At 36.9% G+C, this 21,912-nt stretch overlaps 1 protein-coding gene across 1 annotated transcript in view; it reads right to left on the bottom strand.

The window, feature by feature from the left end:
* Positions 1-21,912, bottom strand: part of SUPT3H (SPT3 homolog, SAGA and STAGA complex component) — a 541,480-nt gene that overhangs the window by 102,350 nt on the left and 417,218 nt on the right. Inside the window, 3 exon segments of the mRNA XM_063724819.1 lie at positions 7,543-7,650; positions 8,728-8,840; positions 15,981-16,056. Of these exon segments, the coding sequence (XP_063580889.1) occupies positions 7,543-7,650; positions 8,728-8,840; positions 15,981-16,056 (297 nt within the window).

Here is a 21,912-nt window from a genome sequence, read left to right on the forward strand (position 1 = left end):
TCTTTAATTCTGTGAAGGCCGAGAGAGATGAGAAACACGCAAAAGAAAAGTTAGAGGCTACCAGAGACTGGTTCATAAGATTTAGGAAAGAAGCCATCTCTATAATATAAAAGTGCAAGGTGAAGCAGCAAATGATGATGTAGAAGCTGTAGCAAGTTGTTCTGAAGGTTAAGCTAAGATCAATGATGAAGATGGCTACACACAACAACGGATATTCATTGTAGATGAAATGGCTGTTAGAAGAAGATGCCATCTTGACCATTCATAGCTAGAGAGGAGAAATCAATGCCTGGCTTCAAAGCTTCAAAGCTGACTCTCTTGTCAGGGGCTCATGCAGCTGGTGATTTTAAGTTTTAGTCAGTGTTCATGTACCATTCTAAATATCAGGATCCTGAAGAATTATGCTAAATCTATTCTGCTTATGCTCTATAAATGGAACAACAAAGCCTAGATGACAGCATATCCATTTACAGCATGGCTTATTGAATATTTTAAGTCTGGTGTTGAGACCTACTATTCTGGAAAAAAAGATTCCTTTCAAAATAATTACTGCTCATTGACAATGTATCTGGTCACCCAAGAGCTCTGCTGGAGAAGTACAAAAAGATGAACATTGCCTTCACGATAGCTGACAAAATCCATTCTGCAGCACGGTTCAAGAAATAATTTCAACTTTCAAATTTTATTACTTAAGAAATATATTACATAAGACTATTGCTGCCATAGATGGTGATTCCTCTGATGGATCCAAGGAAAGTAAATGAAAATCTTCTGGAAAGGATTCATTATTCTACATGCCACTAAGAACGTCTGTGATTCATGTGAAGAGGTCAAAATATCAACATTTACAGGAGTTTGGAAGAAGCTGATTCCAACTATCATGAATGGCTTTGAGTGGTCCAGACTTCAGTGGAGGAGGTAACTGCAGATGTGGTATAAATGGCAGGAGAACTAAAAGTGCAGCCTGAAGATGTAACTGAACTGCCCAATCTCATGATAAAACTTGAATGGGTGAGAGTTGTTGCTTATGGATGAGTCAAGAAAGTGGTTTCTTGAGAAGATGTCTATATATCTGGTGAAGATGCTGTGAACATTTTTAAAAATAACTACAAAAACTCCTACAAAGGACTTAGACTTAGTTCCATAAACTTAGCTGATAAAGCAATGTCAGGGTTTGAGAGAACTGACTTCAATTATGAAAGAAGTACTGCTATGGGTAAATGCTATCAAACAATATCACATGCTACAGAGAAATCTTTCAAGAAAGGAAGAGTCAATCAATGTGGCAAACTTCACACTGTTGTCTTATCTTAAGATATTGCCACAGCTACCCCAACCTTCAGCAACCACCACCCTGATCAATCAGTAGCCATTAACATCAAGGCAAAACCTTCCACCAGCAAAAAGATTATGACATGCTAATGACTCAGATGATAATTAGCATTTAAAAAATAAAGTATTTTAAAGTTAAGGTATGTACATGTTTTAGACATAATGCCATTGCAGACTTATAGACTACAGTATAGTGTAAACATAATTTTTATATGCACCAGGAAAGCAGAAAATTCGTGTGACTCACTTTATTGCAATATTCACTTCAATATGGTGGTATGGAAACAAACCTGCAATATCTCTGAAGTATGCCTGCAGAAACATACAAATATATTGAAAGGAAGTGGATGGAAAAACATATTATGTAAACAGCAATCACACGGCTGGAATGGCTAAATCAATCAGATAAACAGACTTCATATGTACAGCATTTTCAGTAAGAAAAAGATATTTCATAAGTATAAAAAAGAGAGAAAATCCACGTTCATGGGTTGTGAGACTTAGTATTGCTAAAACATATCCCAAACTGATGTAAGCATTCAACCTAATTCCGTTCAAAATCCCACCAGGCTTTTCTTTTTTCTTTTTCTTTCTTTGGCAGTAACTAACAAGTTGATTCTAAAATTTACATAGAAATGCGAAGAACACAGCATGTCCATATTAAGCTTAAAAAATAACAGAGTTTGAAGACTTACATTATAATCAAATAAACACAAATGAAACTCCAAAAATAAATCCATTTAGATATATTGTTCAAGCAATCCAATAGGAGAAAAGAGTCTTTCAGCAAATAGTTCTGCAATAACTAGGTATCCATAAGTAAAAATTGGATTTGGCTTCAACTCATACAATAAATGGATTTTAATTTGACCAGATTAATAGAATTAAATACAAAAACCAAATGGATAAGGCTTCTAGAAGAAAACACAGAACAATATCATCATGACATGGGAGTAGCCAAAGGTTTCTTAGGACACAGGCAATAAATATAAAAGAAAAAAATTGTGTAAGGAAGGGATCCAGTTTCAGCTTTCTACATATGGCTAGCTAGTTTTCCCAGCACCATTTATTAAATAGGGAATCCTTTCCCCATTTCTTGTTTTTGTCAGATTTGTCAAAGATCAGATGGTTGTGGATGTGTGGTATTATTTCTGACGGCTCTGTTCTGTTCCATTGGTGTACATCTCTGTTTTGGTACAAGTACCATGCTGTTTTGGTTAGAGAAACTGGATCCCTTCCTTACACCTTATACAAAAATTAATTCAAGATGGATTAAAGACTTAAATGTTAGACCTAAAACTATAAAAACCCTAGAAGACCTAGGCAATACCATTCAGGACACAGACATGGGCAAGGACTTCATGACTGAAACACCAAAAGCAATGGCAACAAAAGCCAAATTTGACAAATGGGATCTAATTAAACTAAAGAGCTTCTGCACAGCAAAAGAAACTACCATCAGAGTGAACAGGCAACCTACAGAATGGGAGAAAATTTTTACAATCTACCCATCTGACAAAGGGCTAATATCCAGAATCTACAAAGAACTTAAACAAATTTACAAGAAAAAGTCAAACAACCCAATCAAAAAGTGGGCAAAGGATATGAACAGACACTTCTCAAGAGAAGACATTTATGCAGCTAACAGACACATGAAAAAATGCTCATCATCACTGGCCAGCAGAGAAATGCAAATCAAAACCACAATGACATACCATCTCACACCAGTTACAATGGCAATCATTAAAAAGTCAGGAAACAACAAGTGCTGGAGAGGATGTGGAGAAATAGGAACACTTTTACACTGTTGGTGGGACTGTAAACTAGTTCAACCATTGTGGAAGACAGTGTGGTGATTCCTCAAGGATCTAGAACTAGAAATACCATTTGACCCAGCCATCCCATTACTGGCTATATACCCAAAGGATTATAAATTATGTTGTTGCTATAAAGACACATGCACACATATGTTTATTGTGGCACTATTCACAATAGCAAAGACTTGGAACTAACCCAAATGTCCATCAATGATAGACTGGATTAAGAAAATGTGGCACATATACACCATGGAATACTATGCAGCCATAAAAAAGGATGAGTTCATGTCCTTTGTAGGGACATAGATGAAGCTGGAAACATCATTCTGAGCAAACTAACGCAAGGACAGAAAACCAAACACCACATGTTCTCACTCATAGGTGGGAATTGAACAATGAGAACACTTGGAGACAGGGTGGGGAACATCACACACCAGGGCCTATTGTGGGGTGGGGGGAATGGGGAGGGATAGCGTTAGAAGACATACCTTGTGTAAATGACGAGTTAATGGGTGCAGCACACCAACATGGCACATGTATACATATGTAACAAACCTGCAGGTTGTGCACATGTACCCCAGAACTTAAAGTATAATTTTAAAAAAATTTAAAAAATAAATAAATGCAAGGGGAATACTGTCAAAAAAAAAGAAAAAAAAAGAAAAAAATTGGATAAATTAGGCTTCATCAGAAACTTAAAATTTCTCAGCTAACAAACTGAGAGAAAAATATGTGAAAAATATGTGTTTGATACAGGACTGTTGTCACAAGACATGTAAAGAACTACAAACTGGTAAGAAAAGTCAGCCCCTTTGCCTGCAAAAAAAAAAAAAAATGGGTAAAGGATTTGAAGAGACACTTCTCAGGTTAAGATACATAAATGGCCAATCAATACATTAAAAAAAGTGCCCAACCTTATCAGTCATCAGAGAAATACGCACTTAAACTGTTATCAGAAAATATCCACTAGAATGGCTAAAAGTAAAAATAACAATGCCAAATGTTGATGAAGTTGTGGAGCAACTGGAACTCTAATACACTGTTGGTGGAAGTATAAAATGGTACAACCTCTTTGGAAAAAAAGTCTGTTTCTTTAAAAACCAAACACATGCCTAACTCTATGACCCAACAATTTCATTCACTGCCATCTACCTAAGAAAAACGAAAGCATTTGTCCTTCCAGACTTGTACAATAATATTCACAGCAGGTTTATTCATAATACATCAGAAACTGATGACAGTCCAGATATTCACCAACATGAGAATGCATAAACTGATATGTTCACGCAACTCTATTCTTTATGTAGAAGTACTTTTAAATAGTTGAAGACTTATATTTCATAGTCTCTTCTCTTTAATGGTCAAACACCTCAAGTTCATCCCAGCGGTTATTACAAGAAATGTTTTTCAGTTTCTTCACACACCTGCCCCCTCTCCCATGACTCTCCTTTAGACATGCTCCACTGTGTCAATGTCCATTCTATAGGATGATGCCCAACACTAAAAAAAATTCCTAATCAGTCACATCACAATATTGGCTTCTAAGAAATTCACAGGCAAATAAAAATCTCAAAATCATTTTAATGTATGGTATTATTAATCTACATTTTCCTCATTATCAATCATACCAACCGCACTACTGGCCCACAAGTCTTCATAATGTATTTTAAAAAATAGCCAAGCATAGTGGTGTGCCTGTAGTCCCAGCTACATGGGAGGATGAGGCAGAGAGATGGCTTGAGGCCAGGAGATCAAGGCTGTAGTGCACTATGATCATGCCTGTGAATAGCCACTGCACTCCAGCCTGGGCAACACAGAAAATCTAGAAAGTTAACTTGAATTAATATTAAACTTGCTAATCTAGTAAGAACCCAAGCTTAACCAGCCCAGTTCCTTATATGGTTAGTGCTCACGAATGATACCCCTTAAAATAAAATGCAGTGTGTATTAACCCACATCTTGAGTTTCCAATTCTAATCCACTGTACATGGCACTACCATTTGGATCTTAAAACACCCTTTTGAACTCCTCACCCTTCAGCCAAGAAACCATCAACCATTCATTCCTTCCTAACTCTAGCAGTCTGAGACGCTATATAATCTGAGCCTTAATTTTCTAATCCAAGTGCCTACTATTCCTCTTTAATGAACCTTAATCCTTGAATATTTTAAACAGCATTGGGTTTTTCTCCTTGTAAAATGGTACTTATGCTGTCTGTGAGTCCTAGAGTATTATCCTAACTTCTACCTTATCATCGTCCTATTTTTCTTTTAACCTCAGCTTTCTCTCTAAAAGTCTTTGACTGCAACTAGAGAAGGTTTTTGTTTTGTTTTTTTAAACTTCTGTATTTTCTGTCTGAGTCACTCATTTGGAAACTAGTATATGCCATCTTAAACTGTTTGTTCAATTATTTGCTTATTTGTTTTACAAAATATCCTGTCTCCCTGAACAGAGATCATATCAGTTTCCAGAGCCTCACTTTGGACTCAATTTGGTACAGTATTTGATGTACAGGCCCTTGATGTTGGCTGCTGATTTTGTCAGGTGATAAAGGGCAGGAAGGAAGACTTCCAGTTTCTGAATATTCATCTTGACTACCAGTCACAGGAGAGGAGAGGTGTCTGCCAGCCAGAAAAAAGTTTGAGCCTTATACTAACATATTCTGTCAGGAGGCTCTCTGACACTCATGCTCCCACCTCCCAGAGAGCCCAGGAAATCCAGCACATATAGGATATTCCTCTCAATTGCTGGGTAGCTGGGAACAGCGGCTGCGGTTGCTGAGCAGTTGCCTAGGGCAGCTTGGCCACCCTGGAGAACCAAGAAAAGAGGGGAAATAAAGAGTTTTCCTAGGCATGCAAGCAATCACTTGAATGTTAAAAGAAAACTAGGCTCGTTGTGTTCACAGTAAATTTTCTCAATTAGAAATGTTATAACAAATTTGTCTGATGTTAATGGAAAGCATACTTATACACATATTCATAAAGTGAACATGCATCAAAGACATTTTAAAGGGTGTTTTTTGACATCATAATTCGAGTTTGTAACATAAAGAAAACAAATAGTGATTAATCAACTAAGTAAGCTTTAGGGACTTTTGTATGTTGACTGATAATGACGTATGACCTTTTCTAAGAAAAAAATGGATTTTTAATGGGCATAAACATTTTAATCCCTATTTGGTTTCCAAGCCAATTTGATTTTCCGAGGGGCATAAGAAAATGTTAAATTGTCCTTTTGTTTGTAATAAGATGCTATATGGGCATATATGTTACCATATGTTCTATGTATCCTAGAGCAGAGAAATTTAAACCTAGGGTCCATACGGTTCACAGATCCCTTGGATCCACAGAATGGCTTCAGAATGTCTCTGAACAATCTGAAACTGTAGGCAAAATTTGTGAATGTGTTTATAGAAAAAGAGTTTATAGTTTTCATCAGATTCTCAAAGGGGTCTGTGACCTAAAGAAGACTACAACTACTTCTTAGAGATGATTTGAACCACTATCCTTGCCTATAGATATTTAACAAGGAGTAGACATGTGTAATTAAGGTATGGCTGTAAAACAGAGCTTAGCCATTTTCAGGTTATATATTCCAACCAACTTGATCCAAAACTTACTTCACAACTCTACATGCAGATGCGAACTTAACCTTCTTGCTGTCTTATCTATGGATATTCGATTGAATTACGTGAAACTGCTGTTTTTGTTAGTGAAAAGGGTCAAATATTGGCAAATACATTCAAGATACTGCAATACATTTCTGGTTTTGAGGTAGATGCTGTTTACAGAGGATATTCTGTATACTAAAAGTGGTGCACAGTTATTATACAGAGCCTTAAAATTGGAAAGAAAACTTTACAGTTCCCATAGCAAAGCCAGATCAGAAAAGAATATAATTTTCACATAGTAGGGGCAATCTAAAAACTCAAGATGAATGAAGACAAGCTTCTTTAAATCATTTTTAGAGATGAATCAATAATTGAAATGGAAAGTTATCAATAAATGCCAGGGATTATTATGTGAATAATAATGATAACACTCTTATCTTCTGAAGCACAAAGAAATAAACGACTTTTCCAACATTACCTAAACCAGTTTTTCATCTCCCATAAAAATAAGAAATGCCTTGCAACTATCCCTTTCAATGAAGGGCTAGGAAAGCTAAGTGAAGCAAGAAAAAGGTGAAAAAAATCATTGTCTTAAGTGGACTGTCAGGGCCTGGCACACAGTAGGTGCTCAATTAAATACTTATTTGAATGTCTAATGTATTAAGATTATTTGACTGAAGGTTATACACTCCTGCATAATCTTTATTAAAGAACCACTAATGTAAATACCAGATATGTGTCAAAATTCACAAATGTTTTAAGACAGATTTTTTTTGTACTTACCTCAGCAGAGTTGTGATACTGAATGAAGGTTGCAGAAATGGCATGGCTGAAGGGGTCCCCTGCCTTGGTTACCATGTCTTGCCTCACAAGAAGAGCCAGATCCACTAACTAGAAGACCAGAAGAATGACAGTCACATAGCTAGAAATAATCATGAATGCCACTGAAGTGGCAAACCTAAAAGCAACACATTCGAATGTTACTGATAATCCTGCTTGCCTAAAAATCTATATTGTAGACATGAGCACACACTTTCATTGACTGGTGAATGGACCTAGTCATGATATATTCTGACTTTTTAGGAGAGTAGTTCTCAAAATTTATTTCACAGTCACTAGTGCAGATTTCTGGGCTTTCAGTCCAGAGATTCTAATTCAGTAGGTCTGTTTTAAGCATATAGTCTAGGAATTTGCTTATTTTATTTTATTTTATTAATTTTTGAAATGGAGTTTCGCTCTTGTTGCCCAGGCTGGAGTGCAATGGTGCGACTTCAGCTTACTGCAACCTCGGCCTCCTAGGTTCAAACGATTCTCCTGCCTCAGCCTCCCCGAGTAGCTGGGACTACAGGCGCCCGCCACCATGCCTGGTTAACTTTTTTTTGGTATTATTAGTAGAGATGTGGTTTCACCATATTGGCCAGGCTGGTCTTGAACTCCTGACCTCAGGTGATCCACCCACCTCGGCCTCCCAAAGTGTTGGGATTATAGGCAAGAGCCACCGTGCCTGGCCGGAATTTGCATTTTAAACAAGAACCAAGGAGATGCTGATGCCTGTGGTCTAAAGACCACAACTTGAGAAAGTCTTTTAGAGGGCAAGATTCCAGACCCAGAATTTGGTAAGTACTCTTAAATTCTCACATATGTAGAAAGGTGTTTTTCAAAGCTCAAAAATAATCTCTAAACAAGGCAGATGTGGACTTGAGTTCAATGTCAAGAAAAAGCATGCAGGGATTCCATTTCTCATTAAGATAAAGGTGCAAGAAACTCTTTTTTATCCTAACATCCACTTGAATTGAGGATGCAGAGACACATAACTGAACTAAATTTTAGAAAATGATGTAAATGTCACAGGAGAGAATTCATGGCTGTTATTACTGGTAGAGCAGCAGGGAGAAGAAGAATTGATCATGGGCAGAGATAAAGAAAAACCAGCCAGCGTGGCCCGACATGACAGATTAGAATTCTTACCTGTGCCACAGTTTCATATGCTAAATATGCTAAGATTTCCATTGCGACAACATTGGGTTTTATCTCCATACTGCTGCAGTCCAACCAGTCTCGAAATTTGGAAGCTTTTTTGGCTGGCCATTTAAAAAAACAAGTGCAGAAATTTTAATTTTTAAAGTGTTTTAATACTGCACATTACTATCACAAAATTAAAAAAGTATACTCAGAATTGTACACAAAAAATAATGCACATAAAATGCAATAATTAATGTCTAGATATTCTGGCCCCAAGAAATCCAAGTTTTAACTCTCAGTTATAAGGCAATACAATGGTTGTTTTCAACAACTCTCTTACGTATTTGGGTCTTTTATTTTACACCTATGCTATATGACATAGTATATATTAAACCATTTAATGTTTAATACTTCTCACACTGTCAGATTTACCATTGGCTACAGCTTATGTTACAACAAGAAGTCAGAAGATGTTCTTGTCTGATGTAACCTTAATTTACTCATATAGAAAGAAAATCTTGCAAGAAAGAACCTGTGATGAAAAAAGAAACATACAGAAACTATTGCTGATACTTTTCAAAAATATTCTCTAGTCTCAGAGGAAAATGGCAGATAGCAGGCCGGATTAACTTGCAGCTCCCGCTTGGATGGGTAGAGCAGCATGTGGAGACCCACACTGTGAACTTCTGCTCCAAGAACTACCGCAGGAATATACCACAAAAGCCGAGAGCCACAGACCCCTTGAAGGAGGTGGACCACGGCTGCAGGCTCTGTGGGACGCAGAGGAACTGTGAGTAGGCTTGCTTTCTCAGCTAGGAAGCCAGTAGCCTGGGGAAAGTTCTCAGCCCTGCTCACCAGCCGCCTGGAAATAAAGTTGGTGCTGTTACGGGCAAGGGTCATGGTGGAGTGAGACCGGCCTTTCGGGCTGTGGGCTGCATGGGAGCTGGGTGAGGCCTGCGGCTGCCGGCTTTCCCCCACTTCCCTGGCGACCTGCGTGGGACAAGAGGCAGCCATAATGCCCCTGGGAACGGTAACTCCCTTGTTCTAGAAGCCAAACCCTCATCCCCCACAGCAGCCGCAAGCCCCGCCCAAGAAGGGTCTGAGCTCAGACATGCCTAACCCTGCCTCCACCTCATGGCAACCCAAATATCGTATGCTCTCACTTATAACTGAAAGCTAAACTATGAGGACGCAAAGGCATAAGAATGATACAATGGAATTTGGGGACTCAGGGGAAAGGGTAGGAGGGGGGTGAGGGATAAAAGACTGCACATTGGGTACAATATACACACTGCTCGGGTGATGGGTGCACCAAAATCTCAGAAATCGCTACTAAAGATTCATGTAGGCCGGGCGCGGTGGGTCACGCCTGTAATCCCAGCACTTTGGGAGGTCGGGGCGGGAGGATCACGAGGTCAGGAGATCGAGACCATCCTGGCTAATACGGTGAAACCCCGTCTCTACTAAAAATACAAAAAAAATTAGCCGAGCATGGTAGCGGGTGCCTGTAGTCCCAGCTACTCGGGAGGCTGAGGCAGGAGAATGGCGTGAACCTGGGAGGCGGAGCTTGCAGTGAGCCGAGATCGCGCCACTGCACTCCAGCCTGGGAAAGAGCGAGACTGTCAAAAAAAAAAAAAAAAAAAAAAAAAGATTCATGTAACTAAACACCACCGGTTCCCCCAAAAAACCTACTGAAATAAATACGTTTAAAAAAAGTGTCTAGGTCGGGCGCGGTGGCTCACGCCTGTAATCCCAGCACTTCGGGAGGCCAAGGTGGGCAGATCAGGAGGTCAAGAGATGGAGACCATCCTGGCTAACATGGTGAAACCCCATCTCTACTAAAAATACAAAAAATTAGCTGGGCGTGGTGGTGCGTGCCTGTAGTCCCAACTACTCGTGAGGCTGAGGCAGGAGAATCGCTTGAAACTGGAAGGCGGAGGTTGCAGTGAGCCGAGATGGCGCCACTGCACAACAAGAGCGAAACTGTCTCAAAAAAAAAAAAAAAAAAAAAAAAAAAAAAGTCTATTACTAGAATGGCTCAAAGTTGTAAATTTAAAGTTAAATAAACTGACATCTGGTCTAATCTAAGCCTGTGGTTACATTTTTTCTGATTATGAAGATGTCTAAATTCTTAAGCCTGACTCAAAACCATCCAGACTGATTCCAAGTAGCCTTTAGGATATTTCCCTATTAAACCATCACCTGGCCTTGAGTCTTTTCCTCTGTGTGTCTACGCCTACTCCTTTCCTTCCATGGAATGCTCTCCCATCACTCTTCTTCATTCATATGAATCTTGATCATACAGGCCAAAGGTATACTTCCCTACTCTAGCCATTTATTGAACACTGATACCATCAGATATTCTTTCACAAATGCTTATAATTTCTTAAGCCATATTACAAATTTTTGTGGGAGAAGACCATGCCTTATGTCTCTGCATGTGTAATAGTACCAAGCATATACAGAACCAAGCACGTATGCAACCTTTAGTTAAATATCTCTACACTGCCACAGTGCTAAGCAGTCTAATTTGATATAGGGACTTCATTAGACATTATTCATTTAACTAGTAACCTAGAGGGAAAGACTGATAGTGAAGATTTTATGAAATCTGTAAGATTTTCTTTATAATCCACTGATTATTCTTTTGATTAATCTGGCCCCACAGGTCTATAAAACACTTAACAGTAACTCAAAGCATGATATTTTGATCCTTCTATATAGAATCTTCAAGGATTCCACACACAGAAGAGTTCTCTTTCAAATAAATCATGGAAAACATTAAGTCCTGCTATCGAAGCATATACCCAAAGCTGTCAAATATGGCAGAATTATGATAATCCCCCTTAAAGCTATCTCCCCAAAGTAACAAATCTTCCAAATACTTTCTGACATGCAACATTCCATCTAACTAGTATGCTGCAATGGCTCACAAACACTTGTTTAACATCTGTGGAATACTTCTGAAGTTAAAGTTAACAGGCAGCAATTTGGCAAGATCAATGATATGTACATTAATCACTTATCTCCTTGACAGATCTTTAGGACAGAAACAGATATTTTGTGACTGTGCTCTAAACAGTTAATTTTAAAAGTGAGGGAAAGGATCATTATTAATATTCAGTTGGATCTATCCACATAAGCAACAGAATTAGCTTCCTTGCTAGATTGTAACCACCAAGAATGCAGGGACAAGGACCATATATCTCCAACTGTATCCCTAGCAGCTAGAATACTGCCTGGCATTAGTAGACTCACAAGAAATATTTCCAGAAGAAATGAATAAATGAATGAATAAGGCATTTTTTAAATAAAAGAGTAGAGTCCAAACTTTTCTATTCATCAAAAGACATGCATAGAAGTCCCAAAAATCACTTGGGTTATTGCTGTTCCACCAAGTGGTGGAGATTCTTTGAGAGCTAATTCCTTCCCTGTCACCTGGAGAAGGATGGCTTTAGAGCCTGACCCTTCCAAGGTATTGTTGGTTCCAGCAAAAGAGGCACAGATACCTCTAGTTAAGACAGTTTGTTTTCATCAAGAGGTGAGAGGGGCCTCAGAATAAACAAGTTCCTTCTCCTTCACCCCTCTTCCCAACGTATCAGGAGAAAGGATAACCTGGAAATTGACTAACAACTTAAACAGAATCCTGAGCAATGGTCAAAAGTTCCTAGGATTATTAGCTTTGTAATACTACCTGGATTTTCAGCCTGTGCTGAACTTAAAAAACAACTTTGCATGATAATTTCATATGGAAATTTAAGGTTAATCTCACATACTTTTTATCTTTCTTATCAATGATCACTAACAAAATTTAAGTTTCTTGCAATATTCCATTCTCTCATGCCTGCATACTATTCGGTGATTTCTATCCCATCCCTTCCCAACAGTCTTTCCATTCCCAGTCCTTTCCTTAGGGTCCTCTGGAATGCTCATTCCACTCAGAAGAAACTACTTTGCAACTTCAACCTAATTGAAAATAGCCTTCTTCAGAGGGCATGGATTTCCCTGGAAACTTCTCTAGCAGGAGTTCCTTATTCCTTTCCTTTATACATATTTATGGGCAACTACTTTGGCCAGTGTGTTCATTTCCCCATATAAGGGGGGACCTGGAGTCAATGTCTTCATTCTCTTAGTTTCTTCCACAGGAAAAAAATAAGTAGAATGACAGCCAACTTCTACCAACAACAGGGGCCAAAAGACAAGGGAATTATGTCTTAACAAGTAACTATCAGCTTACCATTTCCTACCCAACTAAACAATCACTTAAGTATGGGGGCAAAATAAAGCCATTTAAGAAAAAAAAATGAGTGTTTTAAGCTTGTACAGAGCTGTAGGAAAAAATGACATTAGGCCAAGAAGGAAAGGTTAAGTACTTACGAATGTTTTTTTTTTTTTTTTGAGACGGAGTCTCGCCCTGTCCCCCAGGCTGATAGTGCAATGGCGCGATTGTGGCTCACTGCAACCTCCACCTCCCAGGTTCTAGTGACTCTCCTGCCTTGGCCTCCCAAGTAGCTGGGATTACAGGCATGCACCACCACGCCTGGCTAGTTTGTCTGTTTGTTTGTTTTTTGTATTTTTAGTAGAGACAGGGTTTTACCATGTTGGTCAGGCTGGTCTCTAACTCCTGACCTTAGGTGATCCACCTGCCTCGGCCTCGCAAAGCGCTAGGATTACAGGCATGAGCCACCGTGCCCAGCCAAATACCTAACAATTTTAAAAACTTTAAGTCATGGATGTATATCAAAAAAAAGATAGCAACTGAAATAGTGCAAAGAGAATATAGGACTTACAAACTAGCAGAGGAAAAAGAAATGAAGAAAACCCAATCAATCTAATACAACATAGAAAAGGAGGAGAAAAAGCAAATTAAAAAGCACAGAAATTTAAAACACAAGACAGCATATACAGTATAAGCAATTAAATCCATATAAATTAAACTAATCAATAAAAATACACAGAGCCTCTCTGATTACAAAGAAAATCTAGATAAAACCAAATACAAAATAAAAACTTGAAAGTAAAGGACTGAAAAATAATTTACCAATTATACATTTTAATTATAGATTATAAATTTTAATAATTTAAATTATTACCATTATTCTTTATAATTATGAGCTTTGTGTGTCAATATTAACATCAGATTTTAAAAGACTTTAAGATAAATAACTCTGACTTACATACATATTAAAAACAAAAGACTGAATTGTGTATTAGATTAGCGTGCCGATGCTGCAGTTTACCCTCAGCCTATAAAGTTACAGACTCATTATTTTAAAATGTACCAGTAATTCCAGGGATGGCTATGATCAAATACTTAAAAAGATACATATGGCAGGACCACAGTTCCTGTATCTTGGTAATGTATTAGAAGGAGAAGAATGAAAAGAGCATAACACTCTGACAAGTGCAGGAATAGCTTCTGAATTTGCTCACCCACGTGGATTAAAGCATTCTCAACCACAGTATTTTGCCATATAAAACAGATTTCCCCACCAAGGTTTCATAATAAAACACCTATGGGCACCATATATAAATAGTTTTAAATGACCAAATCCTTCCACTCTAAAGAAAAGAAAATTAAACACAATATACTGTTTATACTATAGTTATTTTATACAGAAAGGGAAAATGTTATTTTTTAATCTACTATAGTTTATTATTGAGTTAAAAACAAAACATGGGCTGGGCACAGTGGCTCACCTGAGGTCAGGAGTTCAAGACCACTCTGGCCAACATAGTGAAGCCCCGTCTCTATTAAAAATACAAAAATTAGCTGGGTGTGGTGGTGCACACCTGTAGTCCCAGCTACTCAGGAGGTTGAGGCAAGGAGAATCACTTGAACCCAGGAGAAGGAGGAGGAGGAGGCTGCAGTGAGCTGAGATCGCACCACTGCACTCCAGACTGGGCAACAGAGTGTTCCATCTCAAAAAAAAAAAAAAAAAAACAAGAACAAAAAGAAAACAAAACAAACAAAAACCAACAAACAAAAAAACACGAGTAACTGAAAATCTGATTTTCAAAGAGAAGGCATATTAGGAGACTTTATGAGTTTTAGTGTGAAAGTAGTATGTCTGTTCCTTTAAGTGAATTAAATTTAAAATATAATTTAAAAAAATAGTTCAATTGCACTAAATGTTACTTTATAAACTGGAGGTTGATACTTATAAAGACTTGAATGCCATTTTTAAACCTAAAAATTACAATACAAAACCTTTCATTTGCTGAAATTGCCATGATCTGAAGTGCCATTTACTTAATGCTTCACAGATGTATGATGCCAAGTTGTTAGTCAAATTGGAAAGTATATTTAGTCAGAAAAAAAAAATCTTCCAAAACATGTTTTCCTATATTTTACTGACATTTACATGGGATAGTATGAAATGTGTCATTTATTTGCACTTTATAATCTATAAATGAAGCTCTCCTTTTCTTTTTCCAAATCAAATATGCTGTTATTGTGACCACATAATAGCTTTCCATTTAAAGACACCATTGTTTCTATAATCCCTCAGACCATGGTCATGTGCTACTTTGTCATATTTTTGACTGGACTTTTCATCACACTTTCTTCTTTGACCTTTACCCCGAGAGCCTTAGTCACAACTGAAACTTTGCTGTAAGGACGTTTTGCTACACAATCTAGCTCACTATTATGAGTCGTTATACACTTTTAATAAGCTGATGTACAGTGATGTGAAAGTACTAATTTTACCACGAGGTTACTAGTGTTACTAGAGCATGTACTAATAAATTTGGCTAACACTGAATACATGCCATAGTAGGAGGTCAGACAAAAATGGAAGAGACCAGTGATATGTTCCTTTGTGGTAATATGAGTATACATAAAGGAAAATAATTAATATTAGGGGCCTTTAAATGTCATGACTACTATTAGAGTCCATTATGGATCAAATGCAATCAGAAATACTAGTGTAAATATGACTAGGAAACTAGAAATTAAAATGGAAATATTAAGACAATGGAATTTTTATGATTAAAAGTACTGTAAATAATTAACATAGCACTCTGTATATTACCAGCACCACTTAAGACCTCTTAATGTTATTAATTGCAAAGCAGTAGAATGTAGGAAAATCATTTATAGGCTCCCCACAATGTAGAGGTTGTTTCTATAGCAGTTACAACTACACATATATTAAATTCACCAATTTCTAAGAAACAGATCCTGTCATACTTTAGTACATCTATAACACAAATCTCTTATGCATATAATTAAGCAAAGTTAAATAGTTACTTACAGAAACTTAATTGTCGACTTTCACAGAATTCTGCATATTGAGCTGAATCCATAATTCGAGTTTGTCTTTCTGCTCTCTAAAAGATAAAAATACATAATATTTTTTAAAGCAAGCAGATTATTATATATGTTTTCACAGCTTAAACTTAGAATTGAAGTACCATTTTCCTTTCCTTATTCCAGGTGAACAGGGTAGTACCACCACATAGATCATGATACATAAAATTACAATAACTAACACTAGTTGTGAAGCTGATGTGTTTTGGAAATAAAGTTTAAATATTACTTTCTGCTCCTTTGTTACTGAAACTAAAACTAAAGGACCTCACGTCTAAATTTTCTAACTTGTATCATCCTTTTAAAGAAAAAGAAAATGATGAGGGACTAATAAACCAAACAGAAAAACTGTTACAAATATTATTGTCAATCTGCTCTAAAGCTGTGATGTAGAATGTTAAACAAGAATCAGTGAATACAATCCATATATTCCCTTTCAGTTAGAATCTGGGGCCACAGTTGACAAATCCATATTTTAGATTGCAAGAAAATAAAGAAAAAGGTAAACACAATACAGATCCTTTAATCTGAGTCCAGGTATGATTCATTTGGTATAGTTTCATTTGTGGAGTTTTTGATTCAGTATAGCAGATGTTTACTGCTTCACTGTCCCACAAGAGGTAGGATAATTATAATTCATCCATAGTTTGGTGGGAAAGAATATGACCACTTCCGCTTCCTTGGTAAAGAGAGCATTTTGAAATGAGACAGGCTGGTACTTCTTGGAATGAATTTCTGCCCAGCGAAGAAAAAAAAAATCCCTGAGATTTAATTTTTTTTTTTTCTGTTGTGGAAGAACTTTCAGCAAGTTACCTTTACCATCGTTGTTAGAGCACATAAGTACCATTTCTTCTAATGTCTGTGGATGTTTTTGTATTTTTGAAACAGAAATTATTCTTTTTTCTTTTATTTGTGTGAGTAGTCCATTCCAATGATAGGTCAGTTGATGGAATGAATAATGGTGTACTAACCGGAGCTTAACAGAGAATATAGATGGGGCAGTGGGAGTTAACGTAAAAATTACTAGTCACTACTATGGTTCCTTCTAAGACCACTGACTGTTTTTCCCCTTCCTTATTTTCCATCTCCCTTTTTTCTTTCCCTCCCTCTCTCCCTTCATTCCTTACTTCCCACACATCCACATACTCACAAACGCAAGCCTCTCTTGGTTATTTACCCACTAGGTTCAAGTGTACTTTTTGGGCATATACAAACATTTTATATATATATATACATATAAGGTATATATGTATGTGTATATATATACACATATAAAGATAAATATATAAATTATATATGTACACATATATACACATAAATTTATCTTTATATATATACACAAACACACATATATGTATATATGTATGTACATATCTTCTTGTGCATGTGTCAGAAATATCATGTCTCGGCTGGGTGTGGTGGCTCACACCTGTAATCCCAGCACTTGGGAGGTCCAGGCAGGTGGATCACTTGAAGGCAGCAGTTCGAGATCAGCCTGGCCAACATGGCAAAACCCTGTCTCTACTAAAAATACAAAAATTAGCTGGACATGGTGGCATGGGCCTGTAATCCCAGCTACTTGGAAGGCTGAGGCAGGAGAATTGCTTGAACCTGGGAGGTGGAGGTTGCAGTGAGCTGAGATCACACCACTGCACTCCACCCTGGGTGACAGAGTGAGACTCTGTCTCAAACAAACAAACAACCAACCACACAACCATGTCTCCTTAAGAGTATATTATTGGGTTTTTATTTACTTGGAAGTATTTTTTGATATTTAAATGCATGATCTAGTTTTAGCCCTCTTTTTAAAGTATCTGACACATGACTCAATAAATGTTTCCTGATGAAAATAGGAAGCAAGAAAGGGAGAATTTATTTATGTGTTTTGAACATTACAAAAAAAGTTGCAGCTGGGCATGGTGGCTCATGCCTATAATCCCAGCACTTTGGGAGGCTGAGGCGGGTGGATCATGAGGTCAGGAGATTGAGACCATCCTGGCTAACATGGTGAAACCCCGTCTCTATTAAAAATATAAAACATTAGCCGGGTGTGGTTGCATGCGGCCGTAGTCCCAGCTACTCAGAGGCTGAGGCAGAAGAATCGCTTGAACTCAGGAGGCAGAGGTTGCAGTGAGCCAAGATCACGCCACTGCACTCCACCCTGGGAAACAGACGGAGACTCCGTTTCAAAAAAAAAAAAAAAAATTGCTAATGTGTTTATTTAAATAAACTCTCTAAGACTGATAATACTAACATTAATTTGTATCTATGTACATATGTTTGTGTATATATATCTGTTTGTCTGTGTCTCACTATAGCAGGAACCACTCAGGTTTGAATTTCTAGCTCCTAGGAAAATAACTGACACATGGTAAATAAGCAATAAACATTTGCTGGATGAACAAATGCGACCGTTTTATTCCACAGGGCAAATGACTATCACCATAATGGAACTAGATCGAGAATGATTATCTATTGATTCCTACATACCATCTCTGCTGCTCTCCAGCTTAGTAGCCTCCTCTAACCAATAAATGGCTGGACAGAAAAGACTTGGATAACTATGGAAAAAGAATGTTCCTAAAGGGATTCTTAACACTAACTTTTTCTTCCCCCAAGTTGGACAACCAAGATTTGGCCTCTGTATATATGCTTACATAGCTGATGTACTGGCAATAAGTGTTTCTAGAAATGAGAGGTAGCAAAATTTATCATCAGAGGTTAAGGTTGCCAGAATTGCCAGCTACAATATTTCAAAGATATCCATAAACATCTGAAAGACTAAATTATTATGGCTAGCTTCATTCCTCTCAGACACCCTCTCCAATGCCTATTCTCTTTTCTTCATTAAGCATCCTAGTTCTTTTTTAATTCCTCCAGCATCGAAGCAGTAAACTTTGATCTGAGGAGCCCCACAAATCTGACCCTAGGGTATATATAAGAAGCCATTTATCCTGTGCCTAGCACACAGGAAATACTCCACGCAAAGCAGCTGACTCAATAGCAAAGACTTATAGACAATACAAAATCATGGCTTAGAGATAGAAGGCAGCTTAAAGTTCATCTTGTTCAAATCTCTTCAATTCAAAGATAAAGGAATTGAGACTCAGAGAAGTGATTTGTCAAAGGTGGACTAAGTTAGAATTCAAGCCCAGGACTCCCAATTCCTAAGTCAGCCTATTTTCATTATAAAAAGCTGTCTTCAACTAATGGTAATTTTTTATTCCAATGTTTTCCTTTGGGATGCTCTAGATTTCATATATTGTCTTACTAAAACATGTCATGTAGCTCCTACAATTAACATGCTCAAACTATTCATAAGAAAAAGAAATTAGCGAGGACCTGGGTCAGCAAATAATGTACAACCTGGGGATAATCTAATGAAGAGTGTAGAAACTGTAGTGTATCTGATAGTGCAAGCACATCACAGGTGTGTAGAGATACTGATTCCATTCACTCTCCGGATGCTGAACGAAGCTGAGGCAGCAGAACCCCTAGGCTGGTATCGGCTGCCAGCTGCCTTGTCTATTTACCTTGGTGGGTGATAAAAATATTATCATTTTCTATGTGTGCCATGATGTGAGAAAGACTGGAAGCACTGTACTAATACTAATGTCCTTGAATATTACATGATATAACACATGAATGGTATTCACAGCATGGTCAAGGGAGTTCATGAAATCAGAGATCGAGCTATATATGCACTGACTTGGATTTGAGGATGATGAAGACGATTTGGATATGCTTATCACCTAATTTTTGTTTATTCCTCTCTCTTCCCCTGAATTGTTTAAAAAAAAAAAGGAACAAATTTTGGCTGATGATGATGATTTGGATATGCTTATCACTTAATTTTTGTTTATTCCTCTCTTCCCCCAGAATTGTTTCAAAAATACAAAAAAAAAAAAAAAAGGAACAAATTTTGGCCATATGATCCAAATAATTCAACATCTGAGTATTATATTTACTCCTGTCCTTCCACTATCATCTTAAATACTGAGAAAGGGAGTAAATATCTAACTTTCATGAACTGTATGTTCTCCAAATACAGGAACCATGCTGCTCTTCTAGAGTGCTGAGGCAATGCTTTGCTTGGATTTGCCTGGGCCTCACTAGCTGAATCAAGGGACAGATGAATGGATGGACTAGGACAAAAGAAATGCATTTAAGTACATGTTGACCGGCCTAAGACCAGAAACTGTAAGAATTAGGATCAAATTGTAATCCAATTTTACAAATCCCAGAGAGACAAGGCAGTTTTAAAGACAAAAATCCATTAAAAAAATCAAGACAGTGGTCAAATATTAAATAAGTGTGGCTCTTATTTTCTGTGGTGTCCTAATTCTACCTTCTCCTCTGCCTCTATTCAGATCACCCATTCTGATCCATACTAAAGTATACACTGGCAGTCCTTTTCTATTCCTTTAAGAAATCTATGGAAAAAGATTCAAGGGGACAATATCATAAGCCTAGTAAAACATCATGATCAGAATAATGCTTACTTTATTGAGATGGTTTTATTTTTAAAATGAACATAATTTTTTTATTTTTAAAATGAAACCAATAAAACTGCTTATTCTTTGAGATGGTTTTATAAAATAAAATTTATAAAATATTTATATTTATATACATATTTAAAATATTTATAAAATAAAACCAGCTCAATAAAGGGTAAGCAGTTTTATTAGTTTCATTTTACAAATGAAGACACTGATTTAGAGAACTTAAAGGAAAACTTTAAAAGCATACAGTTAATAAAGAGGCAAAACTAGAAGTAAAACTTGGGTCCTAAATACCTACCTCTAAGGTATACAAAGTTTCTCAGAAAACAGTTACTATTCTAGATCATATTAATTGTAATGAAGGTTGTACTCCCTTTAGGCTCTAGTTTCTTTTGAACTAAATATTACAATGCAAACTTAATTTTAAAAGACTTACTTTGGCTATTCCGTATAGTCACTAAACTAGAATAAAAAAGACATCATATCATTGTCAAAGGCATTGAAAACACAAATCTCTGAAATAAAAGTCACTGAATAATCACAGATGATTTATCACGGCTTTTATTCATACCGAACATTCTCAAATTACACAATGCTCTCCTATCTCAGACTGCCACATGAATGTAAGGTCATCTTTGGATTAGTCATACTCTTGTATCTGCAAGTCCAGTTTGTCTTCTGCTTAATCTGTCAATTCCACCCACTCCCTGGTTTCTTTAGGTGTCAACAACAGCATTCTTGAACATTTATAAAATATGCAACATACTTAGAGGATTTTAGGAAATTAAATCTTACTAGTATTACAATATAGCTAAGTATTATAATATAGCAGCAAATGTGGAGAAACTACTTGTGAAAGAATTATTCCTAAAGTTTTCCAAATACTCAACAGTATTTTAAAATTTAATTGAAATAGCTTTTTAAAAAGGTAAAACAGAATAGTTGGTGACTAGTTGCTCGTCTCACTACCAGGAAGTTACAGCTTTTTCTTGTTATTGTAAAACATACAGAGAAGGCAGACTTTTATGCTAGATGAACTCACTTTCTGCGTCCTACTTAAATGAAAACAGAAATGCTAATATCCCTACAGATACAGTGCCTAGTATAATTTGTTTGTTCAATATCGTGAATATAACAAACTCTTGGTACATATTTGTTAATCTGAATTTTCAGTGAAAAGTTTTTATTTCAATTAATGTGAAGTTGATTGAGTCTTTGAAAAATACTTTCAGTACGGACAATCATCATTTGCCCTGTCTATACCACTTCGAGGTGTAAGGCTGGATTACTTATGCAGCATGCAGTTGCATTTAAATTCTGTGTGCTTTCACTGAAGCATTTTTAAAGGTTATGGAAGCTATGTGCTGGCGTATC

This window comes from Pongo abelii, chromosome 5 (genome assembly GCF_028885655.2).
Source record: "Pongo abelii isolate AG06213 chromosome 5, NHGRI_mPonAbe1-v2.0_pri, whole genome shotgun sequence".
Classification (NCBI taxonomy): Eukaryota; Metazoa; Chordata; class Mammalia; order Primates; family Hominidae; genus Pongo; species Pongo abelii.